General features: G+C 47.7%; 1 protein-coding gene across 3 annotated transcripts; it reads left to right on the top strand.

Moving 5' to 3' along the window:
- Nucleotides 1-26880, top strand: LOC125950978 (uncharacterized transmembrane protein DDB_G0289901). Of its 3 annotated transcripts, none has more exons than XM_049679409.1 (6): nucleotides 1-1544; nucleotides 19244-21472; nucleotides 21550-21755; nucleotides 22005-22275; nucleotides 22369-22494; nucleotides 22566-26879. In XM_049679409.1, the coding sequence occupies exons 2-6, from the start codon at nucleotides 19318-19320 to the stop codon at nucleotides 22667-22669; spliced, it is 2862 nt and encodes a 953-aa protein (XP_049535366.1). In that variant the 5' UTR covers nucleotides 1-1544; nucleotides 19244-19317; the 3' UTR covers nucleotides 22670-26879. The 3 variants fall into 3 exon arrangements, with proteins under 3 accessions (XP_049535366.1, XP_049535367.1, XP_049535365.1); XM_049679410.1 differs by lacking the exon at nucleotides 1-1544 and adding an exon at nucleotides 12590-13907 and having other exon boundaries at nucleotides 22020-22275; nucleotides 22566-26880; XM_049679408.1 differs by lacking the exon at nucleotides 1-1544 and adding an exon at nucleotides 12590-13907.
- The last annotated feature ends 123 nt before the right edge of the window (nucleotides 26881-27003 follow it).

The following is a 27003-nucleotide window of genomic DNA, read 5'->3' as shown; positions in this document are numbered from 1 at the left end:
TTCTGGCCGCGCGGGATGTGATGCTGATAATTCCACGCGCACGCAGAAAAGTTCGTTCTGATTCGTCGAGGCGTGCGGACGCATCACCGCTCGAGGCGGTCGTCGGTCCAAAAACAAACAAAACTCCCAGTGTGATAAGTGATATCGCCACCTAAAACCGTAAAGACAATTTGAAAAACTCATTCTCGCTCTCTGAAGCTCACCTCGTACCTTCTCGTCGTTGTGATTTGTTGCTGTTTTTTTTGTTATGCTGTTGAGCAACCTTTATGCTGTTTGCACAAAGGCAGGCGGATTCGAAATTCCATCGCACGCGCATCATCCAAGTGTGCGTCTTGTTGTGCTCTTGACCAGCGGCGGCTACCATCGAGGACAAATTTGCCAACGGAGCAAAAATCGATAATCGTCGGGTGCCCGTGTGGTGCACTATTGTGGTTACGTTCTGTTGTTTGGTTGTGTTGTGGTGGATTGTGAAATTCTTATCAAATTGCCCACGTTGACTCACTTATCGAGGGAAGAGAAAGTCGTGCCTGCTGCTTCGATTGTTGTTTGCGACAGCTGACGACGGGGCGGCGGCGGCGTGCGTTCGTTGTCACACCACCACACATCCTGGCCATTATGTAAGACAAAGGAAAAGCAAAGAAGAAAAGGCCAGCGTAAAACCATTTTAAATTCGGCCCCACAACATTAACGGCACAACGCATAATTGCTGCTGAGGTGGAAAGTAGGTGGTGTGCTGCGTGGTGTTCGTATGATCGATAAAAAACACATTCCGCGTAAATTGAAAACGGCCGAGCGGTTTGTTTTGGTTGTGTGTTATTGATCGGCGTTCGTGGGTGTACACTTGAGGGGGTGGTGGAAGGAGGCGTAGAAACTCGTACGCAACGAAAAAAGGGCTGCTCACTAAGAAGCAAACGAAGAAGAAGAAGCAGCAGTCTGTGTGTTGGTGTGCACACGAAACCCCGCACCACTACGCGGGCAACTTCTCGTGTACAGACACGCTGCTGCTGTGTGTCAGTAGGTAGCGCGCGCCAGAATCAAAACAAAGAAAATCATCTGATTGGACGACGCATAGCGCCACTGACGACGCCACCCTTCGAAAACCCTGCTAGACCAGTGAACCCCACCGTGAGGTGCCATCATCATCATCATCATCATCGCCATCATTATCTCCATCATCGTAGTCGCCGTCGTCGTGTAGTTGTTGGTAGTGGATCGATTTCCCGCGGTGTTTGTTGTTTTGGTGCCCGCGAACGAGTAGCAGCAGCAGCAGCGGCTAGGCAAGAACTTGCGAGAAAAACTTGCCGTGGAGTGCGCGAGCGCAAAACAAACACTTTGCACAGCCAGTTTTCGGGTATCGGAAACGACGACGTGAGAAACGCGAAAAGAAGGGGAGCAGCGAGCAAGAAGAATGTTGATATACAGTTCTTGGGACAGTCGCTGCTCAAGATCACTTTTTTGTGGTACAATTCTTGCCGATTGAATAGTTTCCGGCACGAGCTCTGCTCTTCTTCTTCTTTACTACTGACACGCACACGAACGCAAAGGTAAGTGAACATATGTTGTAGAAGGTTTCTTTAATTTAAAACATACGGTTAGTAGTAGGTCATCACATATTGCCAACAAAGCCAGCTACCAATAACACATGCAAAGTGGAATTCAGATGAAAATTCTCTTCCTACGATCATCATCTTCATCTCGTAACGCCCATCATGGCATTTTTTGGCGTAAAATACGAGAATATGTTGGGACCAGGAGGGTTGTTCTTTGTTTCCAAAAATATCTTCCTCGGTTTCCTGGTTGTGGTGCGAATCGAAGGAACTGCATCCGCGGAGAAGTAGCGACAATGTTGCGACAATCTGATTCCGCCTCAGCCATCCAAGTCATCTGGTTCGTGGAAAATTGATTTCGCCGCCCGCTTGGCAAAGCAACCAATCGTTAAAGCAAGTTATGGCCACTTGGCAGATACCACAACAACAGTTTCCGTGGAAAGCAAGAAGACGGTCGGAGACTCCAGATGTTGGCACTCAGGAGGTGGCGCTAGAGGACAGCTTGTGATGGAACTAAGGAAGGTATCGATCGCAGCGAAATGAAAAGGACGCTATACCAACCGCTACCCATCCCGCGATGGGTGACTCATTTTGGGTAGCTTTGGAAAATTCCTGTCCATCAGCAACGGGAGCCGGAAGCGCTAAGTGTAGAGAAAGGGAGAGTAGAAAGGGAGTCCCACGCTAGACGCTGTTGCTTCAGCGGGATACCTTCCGCTCGGTTTCTGCTCCTGCTTTTCCGCATCTCACCTTCCCTCCTCTAGGGAACCTCCGGGCTGTGTTTGCGTTTTGTTTGTTGACAATTTTCGGGTGTACCAGAGGCGTCGTCGTCGAGCACGCGCGTCTGTATTGGAGTGCGATTGCGCAATGGAACAACTGAATCCCCCCTCCCCCCCCCCCTCTCAATTGGTTCTCGACAGACCAATCCGCCCCTACGCACCAGGGGGTGACGCTCGAGTCAAAACATTGTCGTCGGTGGGTGCGCCACAACCGGAAGTTGGAGATGCAGGACATGCGGTGTGTTGGTGTGAGCGTGTATGTACACGAGCGCTATGCGGGGGGCCCTAGAGAACGCTAAAATATGCGACTTTCGTGCGTCATCGGCAGCGTCGGGTGCGATGGAGGAGGGGTTGGAGGATTGTTTTGGGGCAGGGAACGGGAAAAACGAAAAAAACGGGGGAAAAACGTAACATTTTCTATATTTATTGTCGTTTCTGTTTGTTTGCGGTAGATAAAAATAATTTATTAAAACGTCTCCAAAGATTTGAGATATGCAGGGAATCTATTATCCTTGAAGCAACGTAGTAGCAACACAAAATGTCAAGAACATGAATAAAATAGCATAAACTTTTCAAACAAATTCCATTATCTGTATCGAAAGCATATTCGAAGAATGCGCAGGATCCAAGGATACCATCAGGGGTCCCCTGTGGGACGTAAAATGTGTGGCAGTAGGTTTCGTCGTGGGGTTGCCTAGCGGCGGAGCGAGGGATGAACGCTGCAAATCGCGTTACTATGCTCGGCTGCTCGTGGAAACCAAGCCGACATCTAGAACATGGCACGTGTGCGTAGTAAATAGAGCCCCCCTCCTCTCGCCTGTTACATTGCTCCACTGGACTGATCGGTTTTTCAATCATCGTCGTACTATTCGAAGTTCTGTTTTCAACTATAAAATATGCAAATCTATTTTGTTCCGTTGGGTAATTTGTTAGGCTAAATGATTTCCTATTTCCGGTGTTCTAATCTTCGCAATACGCAATAATTTTCGCAAAAGATTCACCTATTGCATCATGCTTCTTGACTGTCCGGCTGAGGTCACATTGAAAAAAACGCGATAGTAACCATCGAATGTGTTTCTCCATCCTGCGTGGGGCGCCAGAATGTGTGCTGGCGTGGCTTGCTTGGCTAGACTTGGCTTGGCTTGGCTTGGTTTGGCCTAGCTTGGCTTGGCCTGGCTGTACTCTGCATTCGCAACCAAAACAATGCTAGTGCGCCGGCGCGGGAACGGCGCTAGAACGCGCGACGACGCCTTCTGTTTTTACCGGTCGATAGCCGACCAAAACATCACCACCAACAACTCGTTGATGATGCCCTCCCCACCCTCCCATTTTTGAAGCGTCATGGCAATCTGCAATTCCTTCGCAATGTTTACATCGGATCATTGTGTGCAATCCTAGCCGCCAGGCAATGTGGACGCGCGCGCTCGTGGAATAAAAACTTTCAATTTTGTCTGATAACTGATCCGTCATTTGATTTGATAATAATTTGTTTTCGCTTTTGCTTTTGCGAATATAAATACAGCGCGTGTAAGGTTAAATGTAGTCTCGCCTAAACAATAACACAGATAAGCGTATGGACGCTTATCATCATCGCATCACCCATAACATGACGTGCTCATGTGGTGGCCACGTTGTGGGAAAAACGATTGCCGAATGGGTTATTTCACATAACGGCAACAAAGGAAGCAATTTGCTCCACTCGTACTAAATAGTTACACTTTTTTCGCGTTTCCAAATGATTTCCACGGTCACCAAAAACACCAAACCCTTCGTATGTCAGTTCCGAAAACGAACAGATGAAAGGAAAAGCTATGACCACTCGCTAACGACACGAACGGAAAGTAGGTTACTAGCGACCACTGATAAGCCGCGGTTTGCTAATGTGACGACGGACGACAGGGGTAATCACGGACTTTGGAGTGAGTAGCGAGCGTGCTGCGTGCGGTAGACCAATCAACCTACCAAATGATCAGCGCGCATCATTCACCGGTCCACTAGAGAGACTATCGGAGTGAGATTGCGATGTTACTGCCCGGTGGCGCCAAGGGGTTGGCAAGTTTGTGTTACATTGTTCGTCGTTACCATACATGCATGGTAGTTTGTGTGAGTGGCGGGAAAGCGACGGGAGTACGGGAGCTGGCATGCTAATGAGCTAAAAATATAAATCGAGAAATGCGCAAAGATAGAATGCCTGCGCCCCCGGCCGGCCTGGCCATGCAAACGAGCGCGCTGACTCTAGCGGGACGGAGTTGGGATTACTATTTACAGTTGAGTCTGTCAGGCGTCGAGACACAAAGTATACGATAGTTCCATCGTGGCTACTACGCCCGAGACAGAGGGAGAGAGGAATTGCGATTGCTATGATACTAGAATGCGACATCGCAGTCATCGGGTCTACATGGAACACATGCCAGCAACTTTCACTGTCGTCGCTGGCATTTGGAGCTCGGTTCTGACCATGGAGTTCCAGATGATTTGGTAGCCATCTGGAATGTTACTAACTGTGCCGAGTATGGTACGTTTCCAGTAAGACAAAAAAAATCAAATTCTAAAGAAGATTCCAGACACTGGATAAAATATTGCAGCATGAAGCTTTTCTCGCTTTTCCAACCCGGTCGCAGTTGGCGATCGTCTACAGGTATGTTTACTCAGCACACCTTCAGCTGTGTTTGCATAGATTGCTCTTGCCGTGTGCTGTACAAAGTCTAGATCTCGATCATTTCTCGGATGATCACGACGAGTATGTAAAATTGTTTACTTTTTGGGTAATGGCCAAAAGTAAACGAAACCTACTTTATCTAATGATTTTAGTACTTCTTTGCTGATGGTTCCCAAGTGTTGCTCCAAAGAAATCAACATATTTTTTTTTTTACTTATATTTTGTTGGTTGTATACTTTTCTTTCTTTTTGGGCTCGCCCATATAAATATTGTAAAATACGTAGCATTTTGCATCGTCTTTGAAGCATTTTTCGCATATCTGAACAACATTTGAACTGGTCATGCATTATCACAGAAATGAATAGTTTATAGCAGCTTCTGGACCCCTTTGAATCATATTGAAGAAAAAACAATCTTTTCAAAATGAATGAAACTTCTTTTCCCTTTGTTCATACACCCGGTGCGGGAATCAAGGCCTGAAGATGGAAATTCATTCCCTCTTCACCTACAAAAAGTCTTTGGAAAACTCTCTAGGGAGCGCCTTTAATACAAAAAAAAATCCTCAAATGAGTTCCGACACACCTTTACGAGAATCTGGAACTCGGTGGAATTCTTTTTCATTGAAGCCTCTTCTGTGGTGTGCTACAGGAACATTAGAGGGTTACCTATATCCCGTTCCCCCAGGAAGGATATTGTGTTTGCGATAGAAGTGAAAGGCTTTCACTACAATCCGGGCTCCCTGTGTTTAGCTCACCCCCCGGGGCCGGGGACAAGAACGAGGTTAATTTACATTTCTTATTGTACCGCGACTTGGCAATCGGTGCGCGTACAAGCTGGTTTTTGATGAAAGGAAAACGAAATCCCATTGTTCCTCTAGTATCGACCGCGTGAAGTGCAAGAAGGAGCTGTACGCGGAACGAGATCGCTTAGGGAAGGAAGCACACTATTATGCCTAGCGCCACGTCGTTGTACCTGTGTGCATGCACGCTTCTGCTGCTGTTGTTTGACCGAAATTCGTCTTCCAATTTTCCCTAGCGTCACCCGTCTTGGAATTTGTAGGGTAAATGGGCTGAGATGAGGTCCAATGAGAGGGGTTGCTCTCGTCTCCATGATGGCGTATGGACATTATATAATGATTTCGGCTCAATACCTTGCTAGTAGTAGTCCTGTTCCAATTTCCTTTTTTTTTGCCTGGTGTGCCGGAATCCTTCCTTGTGGACGACTGGCGCCATTTGAGGGGGGGAGACCCGACCAACATTTCCTCAACGACCGAGTGTTGTGTGGTATGGTCCAGTGCAATTCGAACGACTTCTTCCCCCTTCAGGGGATCAGTGCCAATTCGAGGCAAGGACGAGCAAGCCAGCCACAAAACCCATCGAATGTGTGCAGTAAACAGAGGGATGCTTTCTGTTGCTTCCCCTATTTCTACGCCCGGAGTACAAAGACGATGTCCTTCGTGTATGGCAGGGAGAGGGTTCTTGAAAGCAAGAAAAGGAGCGACGACTTGACACTAACCCTCCGGCGGAAATGGTTTTATAGCGTCGCTTGCTCGCGTGTATCTGGCCAAACCATTACCAACACAGCGGGCGCAGCGTCGATGACGACGACGACGACGACGACAAGGACGAACGCGGGGTCATTGCACGCGTGTGCAGAATGTCCTGTCCCCTCTGGTTTTGAAGATGGCATTATCCATCTCCCTAGCTGAAGGAGGTTAGATAAATCTTGTCACGAACGACGGAAAGAGGAAATTCGATTCGCTCGTGAATGACGTTCCCCCACCTTGCATAGAACATGTTTTGTAACTTTTATGAAAGGAATTGGGGTGACTATATTTTCGAAAAAATACTCGCGAATTACCGTGGGGTTTATCAGTCATATTGGTTCTGGTACTAGGTCAGCTTACAGGTAAACCATCCTATTTCAATGATTATGGCATTGGTGTGATCTCTTTCATGGCATACCTCACCCCAAAGGAGGATATTTCTTTTTGGCATTTTCATATGTTCTCTTATATAAGGAACTATGCTTGCTCCTGAAAAATGAAATAAAAAGTTTCCAATTTCATGCTGAAACATGATTTCTGTGTTTGCTGCGATGATGCAATTTCAAGCATTTTTACATGATAATCAGATCAAACCAGTTTCTTATCAAGAATTATTCTAAGAATGTTTACTGTGTTCCACTGACAAGCTATTAGCGATTATACGAATGTATGCGCAGTATTCAAATTGTTATGTAAGCATAAACTTCGCCTCTCGTTCAGGTTGTCCAGTGCAAGTCCTTGAATTCTTCGACCCTTCTGTGCCTGTCAATCGTGTTTCATATTTCTCGACTATTCCTAAAGTGATTGGCCAGCTAGAATCTCCCTTGGGTCTACTCGCAGCTAACAAGCTAATGGGAACAACGCACGGAAAGGCCACTGCGGTGGGCACCTATTTATAATTTTGTTGGCGATAGCACATTGCCATCATCACTTTTTGCTGGCCAATCGATTTTAATCTCCGATTTCTCCAAACGAACCCCCTTCGAAACGTTTTTCATGACAGACAGCATGGAGCCGGAATGGTGGTGGCCACGGCTGGGGGCATAATCGACCATAAACGAAAAAACCTGCGCTCATTGGCTGCAAAACCATGATCCGATTACAACGGTGCAGTTGGTGCGGGTCCTTTTGCAGCGAATTGATCGTGTCAATTAGAACCGAATGTTAATGACCCAGATGGGCTTGTTGTTAAGGAAGCTACAAAGAAAACAAAAAAGAAAGAAGTTTTCTGCTGGGCTGTGAAAGTGCCGTTGCTCGAAAAGTGCGATTGATTCAAATATCCAGCCGAAGAAGTAGGCGTTGGTTTTGCTTGCTGCGACAGTTTTGCTAACCTCAAATAGCACGCACCGGAATTGGCCATGACGAATGTCAATGTACCGCCGTCCTACGAATGACCAGATATCGCGCCACCTCCGAACGGCGCAAAATGGTGTGGTTTTTGGTTCTTATTTGTTTTATTCGCGGTCTTCCCTTTCGCGAGCTACTTACGAAAGCTTATGGACACGACCACCAGAGGGCGCCCGCTTTTCGTTTGCTCGATGGCTCTCGGCGGAAGGGATGTGAAAAGAAACGGAGGCGGACTGTGGCTGCAGGTTGTAGCATCTATCTCGCTCCTTCATCGATTGTGTAACGTCCTTCGCCTTACAATCCAATCCTCCCCCCGTGCCCTCAGATTGTACAGTTTCATTCATAAAAATCCTTACACCCACGGGTGCTGTGGACTCCCGGGTGGGAGCGCGTGCGTGTTACGACGTCCTTGAAGGGGATATTATTTTCCCACCCACGAAAGATCCTTCCTTTCGGTGGGCGCTATTGCTGTGGGTAACTCGTCGAAGCATTCGCTATCCTTCGTCGTTTATTTTGACTACCCACGCGTCGCTACGTCAATCGAACGTATTCGGACGCGTGCTCACGCGTTGATAACGACTGGCAGCGACGATGAAAATGTGTTGTTTTGGCACTTACTCTATGCAACTGCGGCAACGCACAAACTGTCAGGAAAATCCGATTAGATGCGTCAGGTGATCATGACGCTCTTCTTGTTTCTGATTTAGGAATCTGGCGGCTCCGACCACCACGCCCCCCCAGGACGGTTGTTTTTTTCCATTTTATTTTGACGCCATTCGTTGAAATACGCTGCGTAGAAAATTGGATTTACTACCGAGCAGTAACAACAACAACAAAAAACCGGGTGGCATGTTCGTGACCAACCCTCATAACCACAACCACTATCGATCGCAGAATAATGTGTTCGTGAAATGGAGAAAAGGACGTTCGTAGACAGGCTTCATAGACTAAAAAGTACGCACAATACGCACGAGCACAGGGAACATCATCTAGATTGTTTTTTATTGATCTTATTGTCTACTTTTCGAAGATCATTGAAGAGAGCTGGCTATCAAACCAACAATTTAGAATGGACAACCGAAGCCCACCTAATTCAAACTCATCGTCCGATAACCATTGAATAACATGTTTTTCACTTCTACGCACGTCCGCACATTACGGAATCCGCCTTCCTGGTGGCGTATTTTATGTGTACCCGATGGAACATTACGGAGCAGGAACGTGCTAGTTTGGAAAAACAGTACGAGAGAGACCAAAGGGCGCTTGGTTAGTTGTGAAATCGAAATCGTACTAGCACAACAAAGGTGAGCTGTTTGTCCCGGAAATGCTTTTCACACACACGTAGCGCAATGTGGCGCAATTGGACCAGATTTCGCCAACAAAACATATCGAACGGCTGCCCATTTTACCGGTAAATTTGATAGATGTTCTCTTTATCTTCAGACATCATAATATTGATTGCGATGTATTCAATCTCAGTAGCCGTGCTGCGGTTGTTACGCACGGTAGCTATGCTGCGATGATATTCAATCGCAGTAACGATGGGCGTAAGTGATAAGTGTAACAAGTGATTCTCGGGCAAAGAAATTTTGCGATCTTGGAATATTATAATCCTCTTGTAATAACGACCACTCCACGCTATCTGATCGATTTCAAGCTTTCGCGAAAGTTGAAGAAAACATCGCCAGTCAGCGCGTTCCTACCACCAGTCGACAGCATGACCTACCACATTCGTTCGTATCTAGTGGTATCGCTTCGCCAGTCCAGTTTCCTTCCCGGTGCTCTTTAATCTAATAAATTCCTGCATAAATTCCGCAGCGTACAAATTGCCACAATGAAGCCAAACCGGGAACACGAACGCGCGCGCGCGCGCCCGGTATTGGTCTGGTCTCCATGGCGTGGTGTTGTTGTCATCGTCATCGTACTCGTCGTCGTAGTCGTTGAGTTGTTTTTCTTATCGGTCGCTTACGGTTTGTATTCACGCGGGGACCGCAACCAAGCCCCCAGACTCGAGTGTCTGCTGTATTATTTGTATTTTTAAGATTCCCATACGCTGTTAAACCCTCTCTCTCTCTCTCTCTGGCTCCACCTCTCAACCCCTAAACATGGGACATCACCCCGCTCGGGGGAGCGTCACTCACGGCGACCAAACGGTGTTAGAATGGGATCTAGGTGCAAAAACAAATAACTCCTAACGCAACAACGTGAGTGAATGGCGACGATGATGATGATGATGATGGCGTTGATGACGGTGATGGTGACGAGGCTTATGGTTGTGTATGGCACTGGCTTCTCACAAACACAAAGGGGAACCAACAACAGACAGTGTGTTTCAGCGTCGAGTAATGAATATGATCTTCGCCGATATGACGGTGATCAGTCGGACCGAGGGATCCGTGGCTGTGTGTGTGTGTGTCTGCTAACATTCCATTGATCAGCGACGACGATTCCGCGGTTAGCACTCGCTCGGGGAGCCACTATCTCGCTGGGTTTTGGCGCCCTAGAACGCCCTAGAACGCTAGCGGTGGAAAGCACAAGTGGGTTTTCCCCCCACGGCCCGACCCAGTACCGACCCCGCGAGCGTCACGTCGCGTGTTGTTGTTTTGATAGAATTCGAGTTTCGTGATCGCGAAACTCTCCTATGAATGGGAGGGGCGGGGAGCTGAAAGCGAACGTGGAAGCGAACGGTGGAAAATATGGTAATATGCAGGTGAAGCGAAGATATTTCCCCCTACCTCGGGCATGATGCAAGAGGCACGTTGTTGTTGTTGTTGTTGTTATTTGTTGTTTGGCCCTTTACATGACGACTGCCGGAGCTGAGAATGTGGTGCGGAGAGTGCGGGAGGTGATAGATGATTATCTTTACCGTCTTTTGCCCTATTACTCATCGACTTGGGGTTAGGCGTTGCTGTTGTTTTGCTGTCAGTTAGTCGGTGTTTACTCTATGCCAACGCGATCAATCGCGATCGTTTTTTTTTTGGTTTCCTTTTTATTGCCACCAGGCAATTTCTCGAACGAAATGGAATGCAATGCGAAGAACGAACATGGATATAAACATGGCCCAATAAACGTGAGCAAAGGGAAGGAAACAACTTTCGCTCACCCCAGGATCAGGTTCGTCGCTTGGTGCGATCGCAGTACGAAATCTCAACCGTGACGCGTATTTACCAAAATAACAGGTGAGGAATGGAGAGAATTTTTTGCTGGAAAAGACCAAATGGTAGCAAATGGGGATCACAGCACAATCTCCACTTCCTGTCGGCGATGGTCGAGGGTGGTGAAAGTCGATGATCGCGGTTGCGATCGTCTTGTTGTGCCCCAAAAAAAAAAAAAAATGATGAAATACGCGACCGAAATTTCATTATATGCGAATTCACGTTTGCAAATCTCTCTAACGCTGATGGTGGTGGTTCAACCCCGCAGCAGACAGACAAGACAACAAACAACAACCCCCCAATACAGGCCCACACGTTGCGTTCGCTGCTGCTGCTGATGATGATGGTGACGATCCGTTTTAATGGATTTGTTTACGGGAATTATGGCGCTTGTGTGTGGTGTCTGTTTGTGCCAAAACAGAGCCACCATTGGCCCTCGTGTTCCGATGTCGTGCGTACATACATTGTATCACACACAGAGAGTGCATGAGAGGCAGCTACAACTACTCCAAGCACAAATACACGAGTTTCGAGTTGGTGGGCGAATGATTCTATTTCGCGATCGCGGCATATTATCAATCGAAACGAGTGTGTGTCCGTGTGTGTGTCTATGTGTTGGTGCTTGGGATGGAAAGAGCGATAAGAGGTCCTGCTCTAGAGCATGATAAGAGTGTTTTGGAAAGAGATGTTGAATGAATAAATCGTTTACGGGGATCCGAATCCGGTAATGCCCGCCGCTGTCCCCGTTCTATCGGACACTCACAGCTGCGCTGCATGACACTCAATCGACATCGCGGCCGATCGCTTTATCCCCCATTCCGCCCATTCGCGCATACTTTGATGATGGAGACGCACCACACCGCATCGCACACTAACAGCAACCAAACGTACACAGCTGGCGCAGGATCTGCCGCTGAGTAGGCGATGGGGTGGCCTGCTGGTCGGTTGGTATGGATTGTAAACAAGCAACACTCGTGTGCCTCGGCACGGTGTGTGCGTGTGCGCGGTGTCGTCGGCGGTGCGACTCAAACACACGCTTCGTTCGCTCGCTCGCCCGCTGGTTTGGGGTCTCCCATTCACTTGACCAACCATCGCGACTACCAGTTTACAAGGAGCCGCGATAAAGACAAGGTTAGAATCCGGCTGCTCGGCCTGCTCCGCATACTTCTTCTTATTCTTTGCGGTTCGCGCGTCGCACTTCGTCGCCGTCGTTGTTGGTGCTTTTCCTTTTCAGCTTGTGTTGTGCCGCGTTGTAGGGTGTGAAAGTGACGACGGTGGGAAGCGGTTGCCCCTCCCCCGTACCAGCTGCAAATTGATATTTCGTGCCCCCTGTTGGGCAGTTGGGATCGTTGAACGATGATTAATGGCGTTTGCGATCGCGATTGCTGCTCACTCAGTGCTCGCTCGTAGGAGGCCATCAAGCGTCGTCGGTCTAGTAGGCTTCTAGTATCCTTAATAGGCGTTTCGGTATCGCTTAGCAGCGGCAGCGGCCGCCTATGCCGTGTTAGCTGTGCGAGCGTCGAGTGTTAGATAAGTCTGAAGGCCGTCCATAGCGAGCGAAACCAACGTGAACTGGCGCGCCACGTGCCACGTGTTTCGGTTCTTTCGGGAGACCGGAGATGCTTATGCGTGATCATGCGCCCCCATCACCGAACCCGGAAGACGTTAGTTGTTGCGAATATTGAAACCTCTGCCTCACGAGAACGACACTGCGGTGGTCTGAGAGCCGCCGGCCTGTGCCGAGCCCCCCCGTTGATTGAGAAGACGTTTTTTTTTTGTTTGTTGGTGAATTCGATCGTGGGAAACATCTTGCTTCCGGTACACGCGGGCCCGGGACATATGTATGTGTGATCATGTGATGTGCGAAAGGTTTGCGGTCACGATCCGGCGCTTTTTACGTCCACGAGCCACTCGCACATGTTTATGCGATCGTGTCACGATCGCGGGTCACCAACATACAACGAGTTTGTGTTCATTTTCTTCTCTTTTCCTTTCTCTCTCTCTCTCTTTCCACTCCTGGTTAGCCACAAAGATTGTGCCAAGAACCGATTCGGTGATCAAAAATTGAAGTAGTGTGTTTCGTTGAAGTGTGTGATACAGCGCCGTGCGTTGTCGCGTCGTGTTGGAGCCACCCCAAAACCCCTCCCTCCATCAACCAAGTGTTCCCCCCTGTCAAAAAGGCTTCCCCAACTGTGCAATCAGCCGGCGAAGAGTTTTTTTTGTTAGTGCGACGAGTAGCAGATAGCATCGATCGACGACGACGACGACGACGACGACGACGAGAAGCATACATACAATACGTACACACATACAGGAAACGGAAAGAGACGACTCTGCAAGTAGTGGAGAGAAAGAGTGAGAGTGTGTGAGGAAGAAAGAGAGAAGGAGGGAGAGAGAGAGGTTGTATTACCACGCGACGACGTACACACATGACCGCCCGAGCCGCCCGGTTTTCGGGAGCGCCAGTCACGGTCGCCTTCGCCTTTGTGGTCGTCGTCGTCTCGGGTTTTTTATCTTATCAGCCGCTCCTCGTGGTCGACGGATTCGGTGGAGGGTGATTGTGTGACCTCCCCCCCAAAAAAACGTTCGCAAGGACGCAGCAGCAGCAACAGCAAACATCTCAACGACCATCAATCGAAAAGAGTGGAAGCTCTGGTGCCTGGTGGTGTTGAAGGTCGCAGAGGATTTGAGATACCGAAGACTCTGCTGCATGCTGTAATCATGTGAAGTTGCTTTTCGTGAGGCCAGTTTGGAGAACATTATTCTAGCGAACGAAAAGCGACAAGTTAGACGCTCAATCCGAAGGAAAAACTCGAAAGCAGAGTAGCAGCTCGACCGGATTAAGCGCGGGGAACGCACCAACGGTCCAGCCCGGAAGTAAGTTATGCTGCCACGAATAGGATGTGCTTTGGATGGAGCGAGAGGGCGGATAGATTATTAATGCTTCAACGCGAATATGCGATGCTTCGGCCAAGAAAGAGTGGCGCCCAAACGCCCGGAACGGTGTGCGAAACACACAGACACATACAAAAAGTGACGTGGTTTCATTATGCTGATGGTGATGATGATGATGCTGCTGCTGCTGCTGCCTTGATTCCAAGGTCTGGGCCTTCCTCGGTGAGGATGGCAAATGAAAAAGAAGAGAAAAATACAATTCTAACGAAACACACACACAGACAGACGAGAAATAGCAGCATCAGCAGATCTCACGCTGGCTGCTCCAATTGTTAGCGTGTTGTCTGATGATGATGAGTTCGCGGTATGAGCCCGAGATCTTTGCCTTATCATCATCATGATCATCATCATGATCATCATCCTCAACATCGTTTCGAGTGTCTCTCTGTTCTCACGTGAAGTGCTCCAAAAATATCCCGCCTGATGATGAGGACAGTGTGATATGTGTGTGAGTGTCAGTGTTTGTCACTCCCTAAAAACGAGATTTGATCGCGAAACCGCACGATCGACACTCTTTCAACTGAAGAAGAAGGGGTTGTAGCGGACAGAAGCCATTCTCAAACGCGCTCGCATGCACACACACACACACACACACACACGCACACAGACGCGAGAATCTCGTTCTGATGCTGGTGGTGAGCTGGTTTCGTATAATTTCGTAAACAAATTATACCAACACACACCACAACACAACCCTCTGCATAACCCACCTGTTACCACTTTTGTGGCCCATGGTCCCCCTCCCCCCCCCCCGTCCCCCTCTTGGCATCACCTAATCTGTGGCATCATCACGCATACAACTGTTCAGCGGTTAGCGCGGCCGCCGTCCCCGTTTTGATCGTTCGTTTTCGTTCGGTTGTGTTGATGTTTTGGTAGCAAACGAACGAACGAACGAACGAACGACCAACGGTGGAGAGGGGAAGGTACACGCGCGGGGTCGTCACACGCGGCCAGGTTTCCCTCCTCCCCGTCTATGTGTCCTGTGTTAATAAACTCCGACAAGGTCGCCGTCGTCGATGTGTGGTGTGGTGATCCCCACGATCGTCGCGCACCGCGTCGTTTCTGCGTTTGCGAGTTGCTGCAAACGTGGCGCACGGATCAAAAAGGACGCGGAAACCCCGGGGCCAAGCATCATAAGCATATCGTTTCAAAACATTTGTAGCACCCCTTAGCTTGACCTCTTCTAGGACGTTATCTCGGTGTTCGATTTTATCGTGGTTGATCGTTGCAAGTTCCGTTGAACTTGCAGATCCCCAGCAGCAAACCAGCTCGACCCCTCACCTGCCACGGCCTCACCAGTCACCAGTCACCGCCACCTTGGAATGTGGAGGTCACCCTCTAATCCTATGGCTCTCTGGACCACTGGTTCTTTCGGCTCGATGTTTTTTGGCTGGAGAATAACTTATTGGCAATGGAGGGGGGGAGGAGTTGTACCAGAAATAGAACGGCTCGAATCAAAGCGAATCCGAAGCAGACAAACGTCTGAAGCACGGATGCGGGTTTTTGGAGTTCAGATCCGTTTCATTCGCCCAAGCGAAGATTTTTGTGGGTTTATTTTGGTTTGATGTGCCCCAAAAGATCATCTACATGCGAAAGGGTAGAGCTAGGTGGTGGCCCTCTGACGCTGAACAGCTGATTGCAGTGGTGTTCCAGGAGTGGCAGAGATACTAATGAAGGGGAAGGCAAACAATGACTCATGCTGTGATCGCGACATTCACTTGAGAATGGCACACATAACCGCGGTACTCTTTACGATCCGTAACAAACACAGAACAGATTAGCAACCCCCATTATCTGGGTGGGTGTCCACGTGGGGGCGTGCTCACACAATGGCAGAGTGAGAGTTGGTGCGAGAACGGGGGGTACTTCGTTCGTGTCTCCGAGATTCAATTCAGCTTTTTGTCTGTTTTTTTTTTTATATGATATAGTAAGTCAGCTTCTTTATCGCGATCGTGCATCCTTCGTTATCTGAAACGGAACGCGAAACAGCTTCCAAGCAGCAAGGAGAGGTGGCCAGAGTAACCGTATCTTATCGTGAACTCCCCCCCCCCCCCCTCCCCCATGATTGTCGTGATGAAATTCCGGATACAACGAACTTTGCTGTCTCCCCCTTCTTTATCGTCATTATCATGATCATTGAAGTGTGGTTGCGTGTGATGATCGTTATTTACGCTGCTGACACTCATTGTGACCCACTTGTAGTACAGCCACAGTCGCAAGCCTGAGTGGGTGGGTGGGTGGTGGGTGTTTGTTTTGAAACGAATTTATCGCAGAAATTATCGTTTCGAGAAGCTGTTATTGTTTTGATTTTGGTTTGCTATTTTGCTCCCCATCAGAGGTGGCGGTGAAGTGGCGGCTTCGGTGCTTTCCACGTCATCGTCGCCATACCACCAAGCACCTCTTATCAACGAAATGAAATAAAACGATTGTTCTCTCTCTGTCTCGTTCTCTTGAGTGGGCGAAGATTAGCGCGTCTTGCAAAACCCCACAGTGCCACAACGACACAACAACAGCAGCAACAGCAGCAGTAGTACCACTCACAGTCACGGTGTTTGCTTTCAATTAGCTCGTTTTGATAGGGAATCGTTTCGCGAATCGAAAGTGTGTTCTACAAGAGCCAACTGCTGGCTGTCGCTTGTAGCAGGAGCCACGTGCTGGGTGGACTGTTGAGAGTGGCTCAATGTAAGGTGTTGTTGTTGTTGCTGATTTTCGCACGGTCACAATTCCGGTGTGAAGAAGCAATCGGGGAATTCGTTTAATTTTAGAAGAGTGTGGGAGAGTCATTTTATCCAACAGAATCCTTCCAACGTGATTCCACCATTTCCTGATTCGATCCGTACCTTTCGAAGTGTTATGCTTCCGGTTATGTTCCCCACACACCATATGGTGAGCGTTTTCCAATCCTTAAAAACCCACCCGCGGAGCACTCGACGGTTTCTCTGCCGTTGCCAATGGCAGCACAACACGTCGCCTCCTACAGGGGTTAAGACCGTAGTTTTGGTCTTGGCGCCTGCTGTTCCCGCTGTTCACCGCCGCCAGCGGATATTGCAAAAACAAATAGATGGAGTGCTTGTTGATGATCCGTGGCATGACTGCTGGCATGTACAACCCACCCCCACCCCGTTCAAGCATATGTTTGTGTGTGTGAAATGGTGATCGACGACGGAAAACCTTGAACCTGAGAGCACACCGCCGCAGCTGATGCTCCATGTGAACCTCACGCCGCACCTCTGACCGAAATCCCCTCTAGGGGCATGGGGGTTGTGTATTCGTTCGGTTCTTGGTTCCTCCGTCAATTCTTCGGAAAAAGGGAGGTGGACTCTTCGCCGCTTGTTGTTATTTGGTTGGCCTGAGAATGTGTGTGTGTGGCTGGCCGGCCGGCATCATCGTTTGCAAAAAAAATAACCCTTGCGTCTGCAGTTTCATTCTACCGAGAACAACTCAGCTGACGTCTTTTCACACAGCAGGTCGAGTAAAACCATATGGCCATTATCGTTTCTCAACGCGCAGCCTGCTGCAGCAGCTAGGCGCAGGAGTTTCGTTAGATGCAACTTTTGCGTTGCCTGTGTTTGTGTGCACGGCGTTGCACGCTGTTTTGCATACCAAATCCTTCCTTCCTGCCCCCGGCCTGCACATCCCAGGGGGGCGTGCGACGGGATGAGTAAGCGATATTTTAAAAATGTCCGATGATGTGCATTCTGCTGCAACCACACAACATGCTACACAGTCACAACCGTTTCAGCAGGATGGGTGGTATATGGAAGAGGGGGTTGTAGTTTGTTTATTTTATCATTCTCACACAATACTGATGTAAAATTTAAGGGAAAAAGTGCAACCGGTGCAAGTAGCACCTCTGTCTAGTGCTACTTTGTCCGTATCCGATCGTGCATAGTGTATCTCTGGAGTGTAATGGGGTGCATTATGCGTCAACAGAGGATAATTTAACCAAGTAGCTCGCATAGTGGACTAAATCGAATTTCGGTATCAAAAAGATACAGCTTAAGAAATATTTTCTATAAAATAAATTACCATTCGAAGGAGTTTTTTTGTTTTCTACAATACCAAAAAGTAAAAATAAAATTTTACACAAACGCGAAAAGATTATATCCACGTGCCAACACCTTTGATATTCTCAAACCAAACTATGTGGCCGAAGACGGCGGCATCGATCGCAGCCAAATATTCCTTCTTCTCCCCTTTCCTAAACTGCCACAGAGACACAGACGAAAACGTGTAATGTTTATAAACATTCGCGATGATCTCTAACCCCGCAGGACCATTTACCCCGATGCGACCGTGACCGACGGAATGCGGGCTAATCTCGCCCACCAAATGAGGAAAACCGTCTTGCGCTAGGCGGGATTTTTATTTTTTCATTTTTCCTTTCACTCTCAGCTCTCTTGAGACTTAACACTTTTTAAATAGCTACCTACAAATACAACATTGCCACCACCCACCGCAAAGGGACATCCCGTGTCTAGTGTCGTGGTGGCGAACTATTTTTAAGTGCTTATATCCCCGAATGTAGGCCAACGTTATTTGTTTTCCTGTTGAAAACAGTGCCGAAAAATCTGTACGCGCCAAATTCAGCTCCCTATCCCTAACCCCCGGCTTGAGTGAAACCGGAACAAAAATGAAATGGAATGGGTATCATATCCCGAGCTGGAGATTTTCGCGTGTTGCGAATTCAGCAAGTAAGAACCATGAACCTGGGCTGATTTGAAATGGAATGTTTGCTGCCTAGAGTGGTTCACCTAGGAAACATACACACCGTTTGTGTGGTGTTGTTGTTTTGCGCTAAAAACGGAACTCTATTTGCGGAAGAGTGCGGAAATAGGGTTTCGCTTATGCAGAACAAATGTTCATCTGTGGTCGTAAATTCTATCATTCCCATTTACCGCTGACCGATTGGCGAGACTTTCGCTTTCGCGTCCTCTATTTTTAGCCATTTTCATAATCTACCGAACCGGGGTGCTTCGATCTTTAGCAAACTGAAAAAATCGAAATGTTTATCGTTAATTTTTGTGGTACTTTGCACTGCCGCAGATCTTTATTTTAATATTCTGATATTCTGCCTGCCTGGCGTTGTGTCTGTCGTGCAGCGCCTCATATTTACTACCGTTGCTATGATCCATAACGACGAAAGGTGGTGTCCATAGTTGCTCTACGGTGTTATGATGATATGATGATTATAGTTTAAAGCTATTGTGCTTCATATATTCCGTTAGCTAATGGTGTTCTGTTTTTTTCTGTTTTAGGATATTAACAACGTAAACGAAGAAGAAACGTAGATTTGCCCAGGGTAACAAAGAACGCCCAGCAGTGGCGGACGATGAGTAGCTTCGGTGGTTCGCAGAGCAGCGGAGGCGCCAACCATTATCAGCATCAGCAACCGCAGCAGTATCTATACCCGACGATCGAGATCGCAGACGACGGCAATCTGCTGACGATCGTGAAGCAGGAGCAGGAACCATACGGTTCCCCACCGACAAACAGTTACAGTCAGCAGCAACAGCAGCAGCAGCCCATGATGGATGCCCTCAGCAGCAATCCGATGCTGACGACGGCTTCGATGCCGATCCCGTCACGAAATGTCCAACACCAGCGTATGATGATGATGGGTGCTGGAGGCGGTGTTGGTAGTGGTGTTGGAAGCAGTGGCGTTGGTGGGCCTGGTGCATCGGATTTGGATTTTGTCGAGATGGAACAGCAGTATCACCGCCAGACCGGAGGCAGTCATTTGTTGCACGAAGTCGTCTCGGTAGGTGCCGGGGGCATCGGTTCCAACTCAAACAGCCTGGGTGGAGGCGGCTTAGGAAACGGCCTTAGCGTGGGCAACTATTCTACCATAATGCCAAACCAGCTCGAAACAATCTTCACAATGCAGAACGGATGGGAAAACACAATTTTGACGGCGGATGGTATCGACATTGGAACGTTCAGTGTACCGCACGGTAGCAATGGTGGTCTGCCCATGATGCTGGAGTCTTGGAACACCATGAACGGTAACGATACAGTTGACGGTGGTGGTTCATTCGATCAGATCATCTCGCCATCCTCGACAACCTCCTCATCGATCACACAGATCGATCCAAACAATACGATGATTACCATGGGACTGAACGATGGGGGCCTAGTTTCCGGGAATGCCGGGCTGGGTGGTGGTGCGCAGATGATGGAGGAGTTCGAGATCTATCCGCTGGAAGATTTTTCCAACGAATTCCTTACAGGTGATTTGAACACGATCGAAGGACTTTTCCATGACGATATTACACTGCTGGGCCAACCGCTTAGCCAGCAATCGCCGAACCTGAGCGGCGACAGTGCCGTCATCCTTTCACCGAGCCTACCACAGCAGATTCTCGGACGTTCCGCGGGCGGAACCCTGACGCTGCTCGCCACGTCTGATAACTCACTCACCGGTGGCAACAGCAACAGTCTGTCCGGGTTTAGCTCGGACATGCAACTGCAGAACGATCCAATGGTAACAGCCAACAGTTTTACCGGAACGACGACCTCTTCCACCGTTGGTGGCAGTACCAATCTGCTGGCGTACGACGAGCAAACGCGTAGCTCGACCTCACCGTTCGATCTTTACACGAAGCAAGAACCGAACAGTGCCGTCCAGTCACCGCTCGCCTTCTCACCGAGCAGCCACGGATCGAGCCCCTCGATCACCGATGGTGGTGGTCTTCTGATGATGGACGGTTCCACGTCCGGTGGGAAGCAACAGCTGCAGAGTTCATTCAATAACAACCAAACCACGATATACGCTAGTAGTCCCGGACGAGGAGGTAGCGGTGGTCCGAGCCCTACCATCAGCGCTGGAAAACTGATCAAGGGTGGCAGTGGCAACACAAACAATAATAGCGAGACAGCCAAGAACCAAAACTATACCGGCGGTGGTACGATGGAGCCATCGCAGATGCCACAGCGGGCGGCACGACGGGGTATCAACTTTAGCCGGAACAGTGGCAATGTTGGGCAGGTGCAACACAATCCAAAATACTCGACGCTCCAGCAGCTGTTGATGAGCAATACGCCAGAGCTGCGCGGCAGTGGCCTCCTTGGACAGTCAGTTCCGAGCTCTTCATCTGGTCTGCTTAGCCCTGGCAGTTACACCGGTCGGCGGTTGATGCAAACGGCCACAGCAACTGCTGCTTCGAGTGGCGGTGTTTCAGTGGGCTCGAGTGCCGGAACATCCGGATTGGGAGTAGGAGCAGCTACTGCTTCAGCGAGTGCCGCTGGTGGTTCTCTCGTATCGCGTCTATCATCGTCAGCCCCAACGCATATCTCCGGTTTCGAGCAGATCTGGCAGCGACGTGAACCACGGCCCCATCTCCTTTCAACTGGTAGCCTGGCCGAGGCTGGCTCTACGTCGTCCCTCAGTACGGGTGGTATACTGAGCCCGGAGGCACCGGATTATTCGCACGATGAGGGCTACTCAGACGATAGTGACCATTACGAGGATTACTCTAGTGGTGAAGGTACCAACAAGACTGCCGGATGGTGCCATACTTACGAGTGATGTTGCTAATATTATCCCTGTTCTTTCTGTTTGCAGATTCCGATAGTGAGGATACGGGTCGTGTGTCGAGCAGCCTGGGCAGTGGCAGTAAGGCGAAGCGCTACTTTTGGCAATACAACGTGCAGGCGAAGGGACCGAAGGGTCAGCGGTTGGTTATCAAGACGCAAGCCGAGGATCCTCACGTGCTGAATGCCGTTACCGATCCCGTCTTTAGCCCGCATTGCTCCGTGCGTGGCATCAAGGTATGGTTGAAATGCTCTGATCAAGAGTTTTGAAACGAAAAGAAGGATACGTTTCGCAAGCGTTGTCCATACTAAACACGATTTATCACATATGGCCCCTGGTCCGTTTGATGTCATTTGCCAAAAAATTGTCCTCCATTTCATTTCGTGTAATATGATGGCGGTTTGCGGATGTATAATGCCTGTGCGTTCTTTCTCTCTCTCTCTCTTTCTCTTTTCCCTCTTCGTTTTGCTGCTAATTCTACCAAGAATCTACGCTTACAGCACAGCGGCAAAGCGCGCAAGGGCGATGGTAATGATCTGACACCCAATCCCCGGAAACTGCACAACATCGGCAAGGAGCTAGACAAGTTGGGACGCGTCATAAACGACATGAAGCCGGTCAGCGAGCTGCCGTTCAACGTGCGGCCTAAGACGCGCAAAGAAAAGAACAAGCTAGCCTCTCGAGCCTGTCGGCTTAAGAAGAAGGCTCAGCACGAGGCAAACAAGATCAAGCTGTATGGGCTGGAAACAGAACACAGTCAGTATTAGTATTAGAAGCCTCTCGCTGTTTCTGGTCCCATTTGACGTGTCACGACCGTTGCTAATATTTCCCTGGTTTCACCCTTTGCAGAGCGCCTAATGAACGGTATATTCCAACTGAAGCAAATTCTGGTAGGCAAGTGCAACAACACCATCAAGTCGGAAGATGCTGAAGAGTATAAGCAACAGCTGGATACTCTGGTACAAACCTCCTCGAGTAAGTTACGAAGCATCGAGGGGCTATCATCTTTTACTAATCGTTCGTTTCTTTGTCTCGTTTCTGCATAGAAATTAAAATCGCCGGTAATTCGACCGAGTTTGTGAACAAAATGCTCGAAAATGTGCGAGCTGGCAACAACATAAGCATCGATACGGTGTTGGAGAACTTTTAAGTGGTGGAAACTGTATTTACGGTCCGTCCCATTTTCCTAAGCCCAAGTGGTGGTCAATGATTTGAATGAATTTTAGTGAGACTGTGCGTAAGATAAGGGCTAAAGGATTAGAGGGATCCATCGCGTACGTCGCTGACCAAATCAGCTATCATTCGACGGGACGACTAGGTTGAGAGCACCATTATGAAGACATTTTAAGGTTTACTCGGAGAGAGCAAAGCGTGCTCTTATTACAATACATCATCATCAGGGTGATGATAAGAAAGAGGGAGAGACGAATTGTTGAAAAGTATATGTTTCACAGAATCAGATGAGACGTTAGTGTAGTGGCGTAGCGTTTGAAATGCTTACATCTGCATATTTTAAGTGATTTTCTATTATCTTAAGATTAAGGCATGATAGGCTACAAGGAGGAGAGAGAGAGCCATGAATGCGCAATACGAGTTGGATGATTGGTTGATATTTCCCTGCACTGTGAGTGCACAATGTAATTTGGTGACAACGATTCGACAAGAATGTTATATACGTACGTACGACAGTCCTGCAGGTATACTGCGCCATTCTTTCCAAATTCGCATAATGCGTGAACATGTAAATTTTGACAATGTGGAGGTCAGTTTTTTTTTAATCCCTATTCTGTTTTAACAGCCAAACATCCCTAAACTGGTTTGCTTATGCTTGCGCAGGATAAAAAAGCTCTATTCATCAGGGTCCAGGTTTCGATTAAGAAAATGTTTCCATTTCATCCTCCATCTCCAGTAAACCTTACTCAGAATCTTAAGTAACACTATCGCACACTCACACATATATACGGTGATGGCCATAGATACACACGCTCACAAAGTGCGTGCGTGTATGTGCGTGCAGAAGAGATCAAGTGATCGGTATAACCAACAACTGCTGGGACAAGCAAACGACGGACTGAGATTGTTTACGGGGTTTACGTAAAACGTGTCCCCCAAAAAAAACGAGAAATGTGAAAGAGGAGGCAAAAGGGAAGCAATTTTGCCAAGCAGACAAACAAAATACAAAAAACACTTATATTTGTGCCACACAATCCAACAAAACAAAAAAAAAACACTCCCAACAGTCGTTTAACAGTAGGCTGCGGTTGCAAAGAAACCCCAAGAAGGAATGATACGCATCCCGCGGAATTGTATGAAATATGACGCTCAGGTTGTAACTTACGCAAGTACATTTGAAATGAAAACCAAACCCCGTGTGATTCGTGCTGACGAGACGATATGATGAGTAAGAGATTCATCTTTTTCATATATATATATACCTACGCATATACTATTCTTCTTTGATAGTGAGTAATGAGCGCGTGCTTCGCGCATATTAATCATAGTCTGCAGCAGTCAGTTTGTAAAACTGTCAATTGTAACAACAATTAATGGTTCCAGTGTATCCTTGAAGCGAGGAGGATGTAAAAAGAAGAGGAAAAATCCCCCGGCGATCAGCGAGCCAAAAGCCACACACAAACAACCGCCATCTCCTCTTCCGCTTCGTGGAAAGGAAGAGGTAGATTATAACCATTGATACTGACACACATATGTACCTAAGCGCGCTAACGCTAACAGATAGCAGACTAAACGTTTTTCATTACCTTGTAAGATGTTGAGGATATTTTTTTCCCATCAGATCAGATAGATTAAGAATTAGTGCGATAAGAAAGAGGAGAGCGAAGCGACAGAGCAGTAGAGCGATAGTGGCGATTACGGATCCTTGTAGGATTAGCGTTTGCACCGGTAGCGATTGTATGCAGATTGCCGAAGAGCGAGGGAGAGGGTGAGTGAGAATGTGTACATTATTATATGTATGGACCATCCTCCTTCCTTTCTGTACCACATCCAAGTGTAAGCCCATTTTCATTATCTTTTTCCTTTGCGACCTAACCGCGCGTGCGCCAAAGTGACTGGTGCGTTTTAGATACGTAAGTTTCTCTTAAAAGTAGTAATAGTAAGCAGAAGGTTGATCCAGTCGGCAGTGTGTGTCAGCCGCCGAACATCCCAAACATCTTTTATCACCCGGTCTTTTTATATCCAACTACAATTGCATAGTAGGCTAGATGTTGAAAAATGAACGAACGCAACGGAATGGAATCGATGAATAATTGCATGAATTATATTGGCTGCTTCGGTTACGAATAGCTATACGATGATGGAAAAAGATGGGGTTCCTGTGTTATCTCTCTTAGGTACTGGGTGCCGGAAGGTAGTAATCTCGTCTTCCGGTGCCAGGGATATCGAAAAGATGTCGAAGAGACAGACAGGCAGGATGGCAGGCCAACAGACAGAAAGGTGGACAGTCTTGCCTAGCCTTGTGTCGTGTCGTGTGATCGCACGGTTTGTTCCATCCATTGCATCATTCATGGCGAACGCTCAGTCTAGTGCAAGTTCTGGTGCAGCCAAAGCAAAGCATTTAGCAATCCACTTCCTCAGCCCGGCAAAAAAGCCAAAGCTGCGGAAGGAGAAAATGTGCGTGTATGTTCCAAGCCACCGGAGATACCCAGACAGGACAGCAATAATGTGTGTCGTTGCCGCAGTTTGAGTTTTTGTACGTTATTTTTTTTTTACTTTCCCGTGTTTTCCTTATTGCAGCTGTGGCATCGCAATAACAACAGAAACAGTACCCCACAAAACAAACAATCTGTGATTTTCGTTAATATTTGTAATTATGATACTACCGTGTGGTTGTTACCGTCTATTACTGCGAGGTTGGCGTTTGAGTTTTTCTTACCGCTGCGATCATTTTTGCCGATTTGTGCGCGTACCTTTTGCGTGGAGAACGATTACGATTTGCATTATTATGCACGTTATCTGTTTAAGTTTTCCGTTGCTGCTCTACCGGTTCGGTGATAGCATATTGAACCCCTCGTCTGGGGGGAGGGTTACTCACGCTAGCCTAGCTACCATTAACCGGAAAACATAAACGACGCTACTTGGATGTGTTGAAATTTCCTTTTGCACAGTGCACAAGGATTGGTTGGTCGCTTAGCCCCGGTGAAATGAGGCCTCCTGCCACCATGTAAGCTTTTCATAGGCCTTAAGCGTTTTATCTCTCTCTCTTTTTTGGGAATAATAAAACATGAAATGAAATGAAATTATTTAAGGGCATTGCTTACACATTTTATTCTATCGATAGGGTAGGGATGTTGTTTTCATCATTGAGATAGGTTACGTGAGGTGTAGAAGTTGGGTTGTTGGATTTTTCTTATACCTTTTACCTCGTGATACATTTAGAGAGCTATTATGTTTGAATTCGCTACACGATACCCTCTTATTCCTCTTTCTTCATGTGTTTGCTAATGTGTGACCATTACGTTAATCTCCAATGCGATATGATATACCTATACATTTATGAATCATCTCCAGGCTACTTCGATTGCTACAACAACTACTACTATTACTACTAAGTGCGAACGCTGTTTTCTCGATGCAACAACAAACAAAACAAAAAGCAAGCAAAAAACAGAAAGAGCAAGAAGGAAAAGGTTCCTAAAGGTACGGATTGGTAAAAATGTTTAATATACAACATAATTCCCCACAACATTACTCCCCGCATATGAAACCGAAATGTACAAAAGAGAGATAGAGAGAGAGAGAGAGAGAGCGCGCGCAGCGCAGAAAAGATATGAAAAATCCGGTACCTGGTGTGGAAAGCAGATTAATGTGATGATTGCGGAAGGCATAGGTGCATAGCCAAGCATTTCCAATCATCCTATTGGTCACTCCCGTATTTTACTATTTCTCTTAACAAACGATCGGCATCCGGTTGAGTCTTCTACCTCAGCATACCCTCACTCCCCGCTAACTGATCCCGAACAGTCGATTAAAGAGGCATGAACCGCCCCAAAGCTAAAAATGCAAAACGTGCTACAACGAAATGGCGCCTTATTTGCAACAGAATTCCTCCTTACACCGAAATGCCATGTTTCACTATCGATTTGCTTTGTTTCCATCAGAAACCATTGATTAATACAAGATAGTCCTAAGTCAGCATATGGGACAAACATGGGCAAATGGCTTGCATCAAGGGGTGGCACAAAGGGGAGCCAGAGGGTGTCGACGACAATTCGAGACATGCGAACTTATTAAACCCAAAACAGAAATCAATCTGACAAACTGTGTAATAGTCGTGCTTATGATAAACAGGAAATCCACAATAAAAGTAATGATCAAAAAGATCAACCGGTCTCGTTTCTTTTGGGTGCTACAATCCGAATCCAAATGATGTAAATTCTTCAGTTTGTGACGCCAAGAGACGATCGGAAAGTCAAAATAAATTGAACCAATTGTTGTAATGTTCGTTACCAACTTTATTGGCCAACT

This window comes from Anopheles darlingi, chromosome 2 (genome assembly GCF_943734745.1).
Source record: "Anopheles darlingi chromosome 2, idAnoDarlMG_H_01, whole genome shotgun sequence".
NCBI classification, from domain to species: Eukaryota; Metazoa; Arthropoda; class Insecta; order Diptera; family Culicidae; genus Anopheles; species Anopheles darlingi.
Note: the sequence above shows the minus strand (reverse complement) of the source record. Positions and strands in the feature narration are given on the sequence as shown.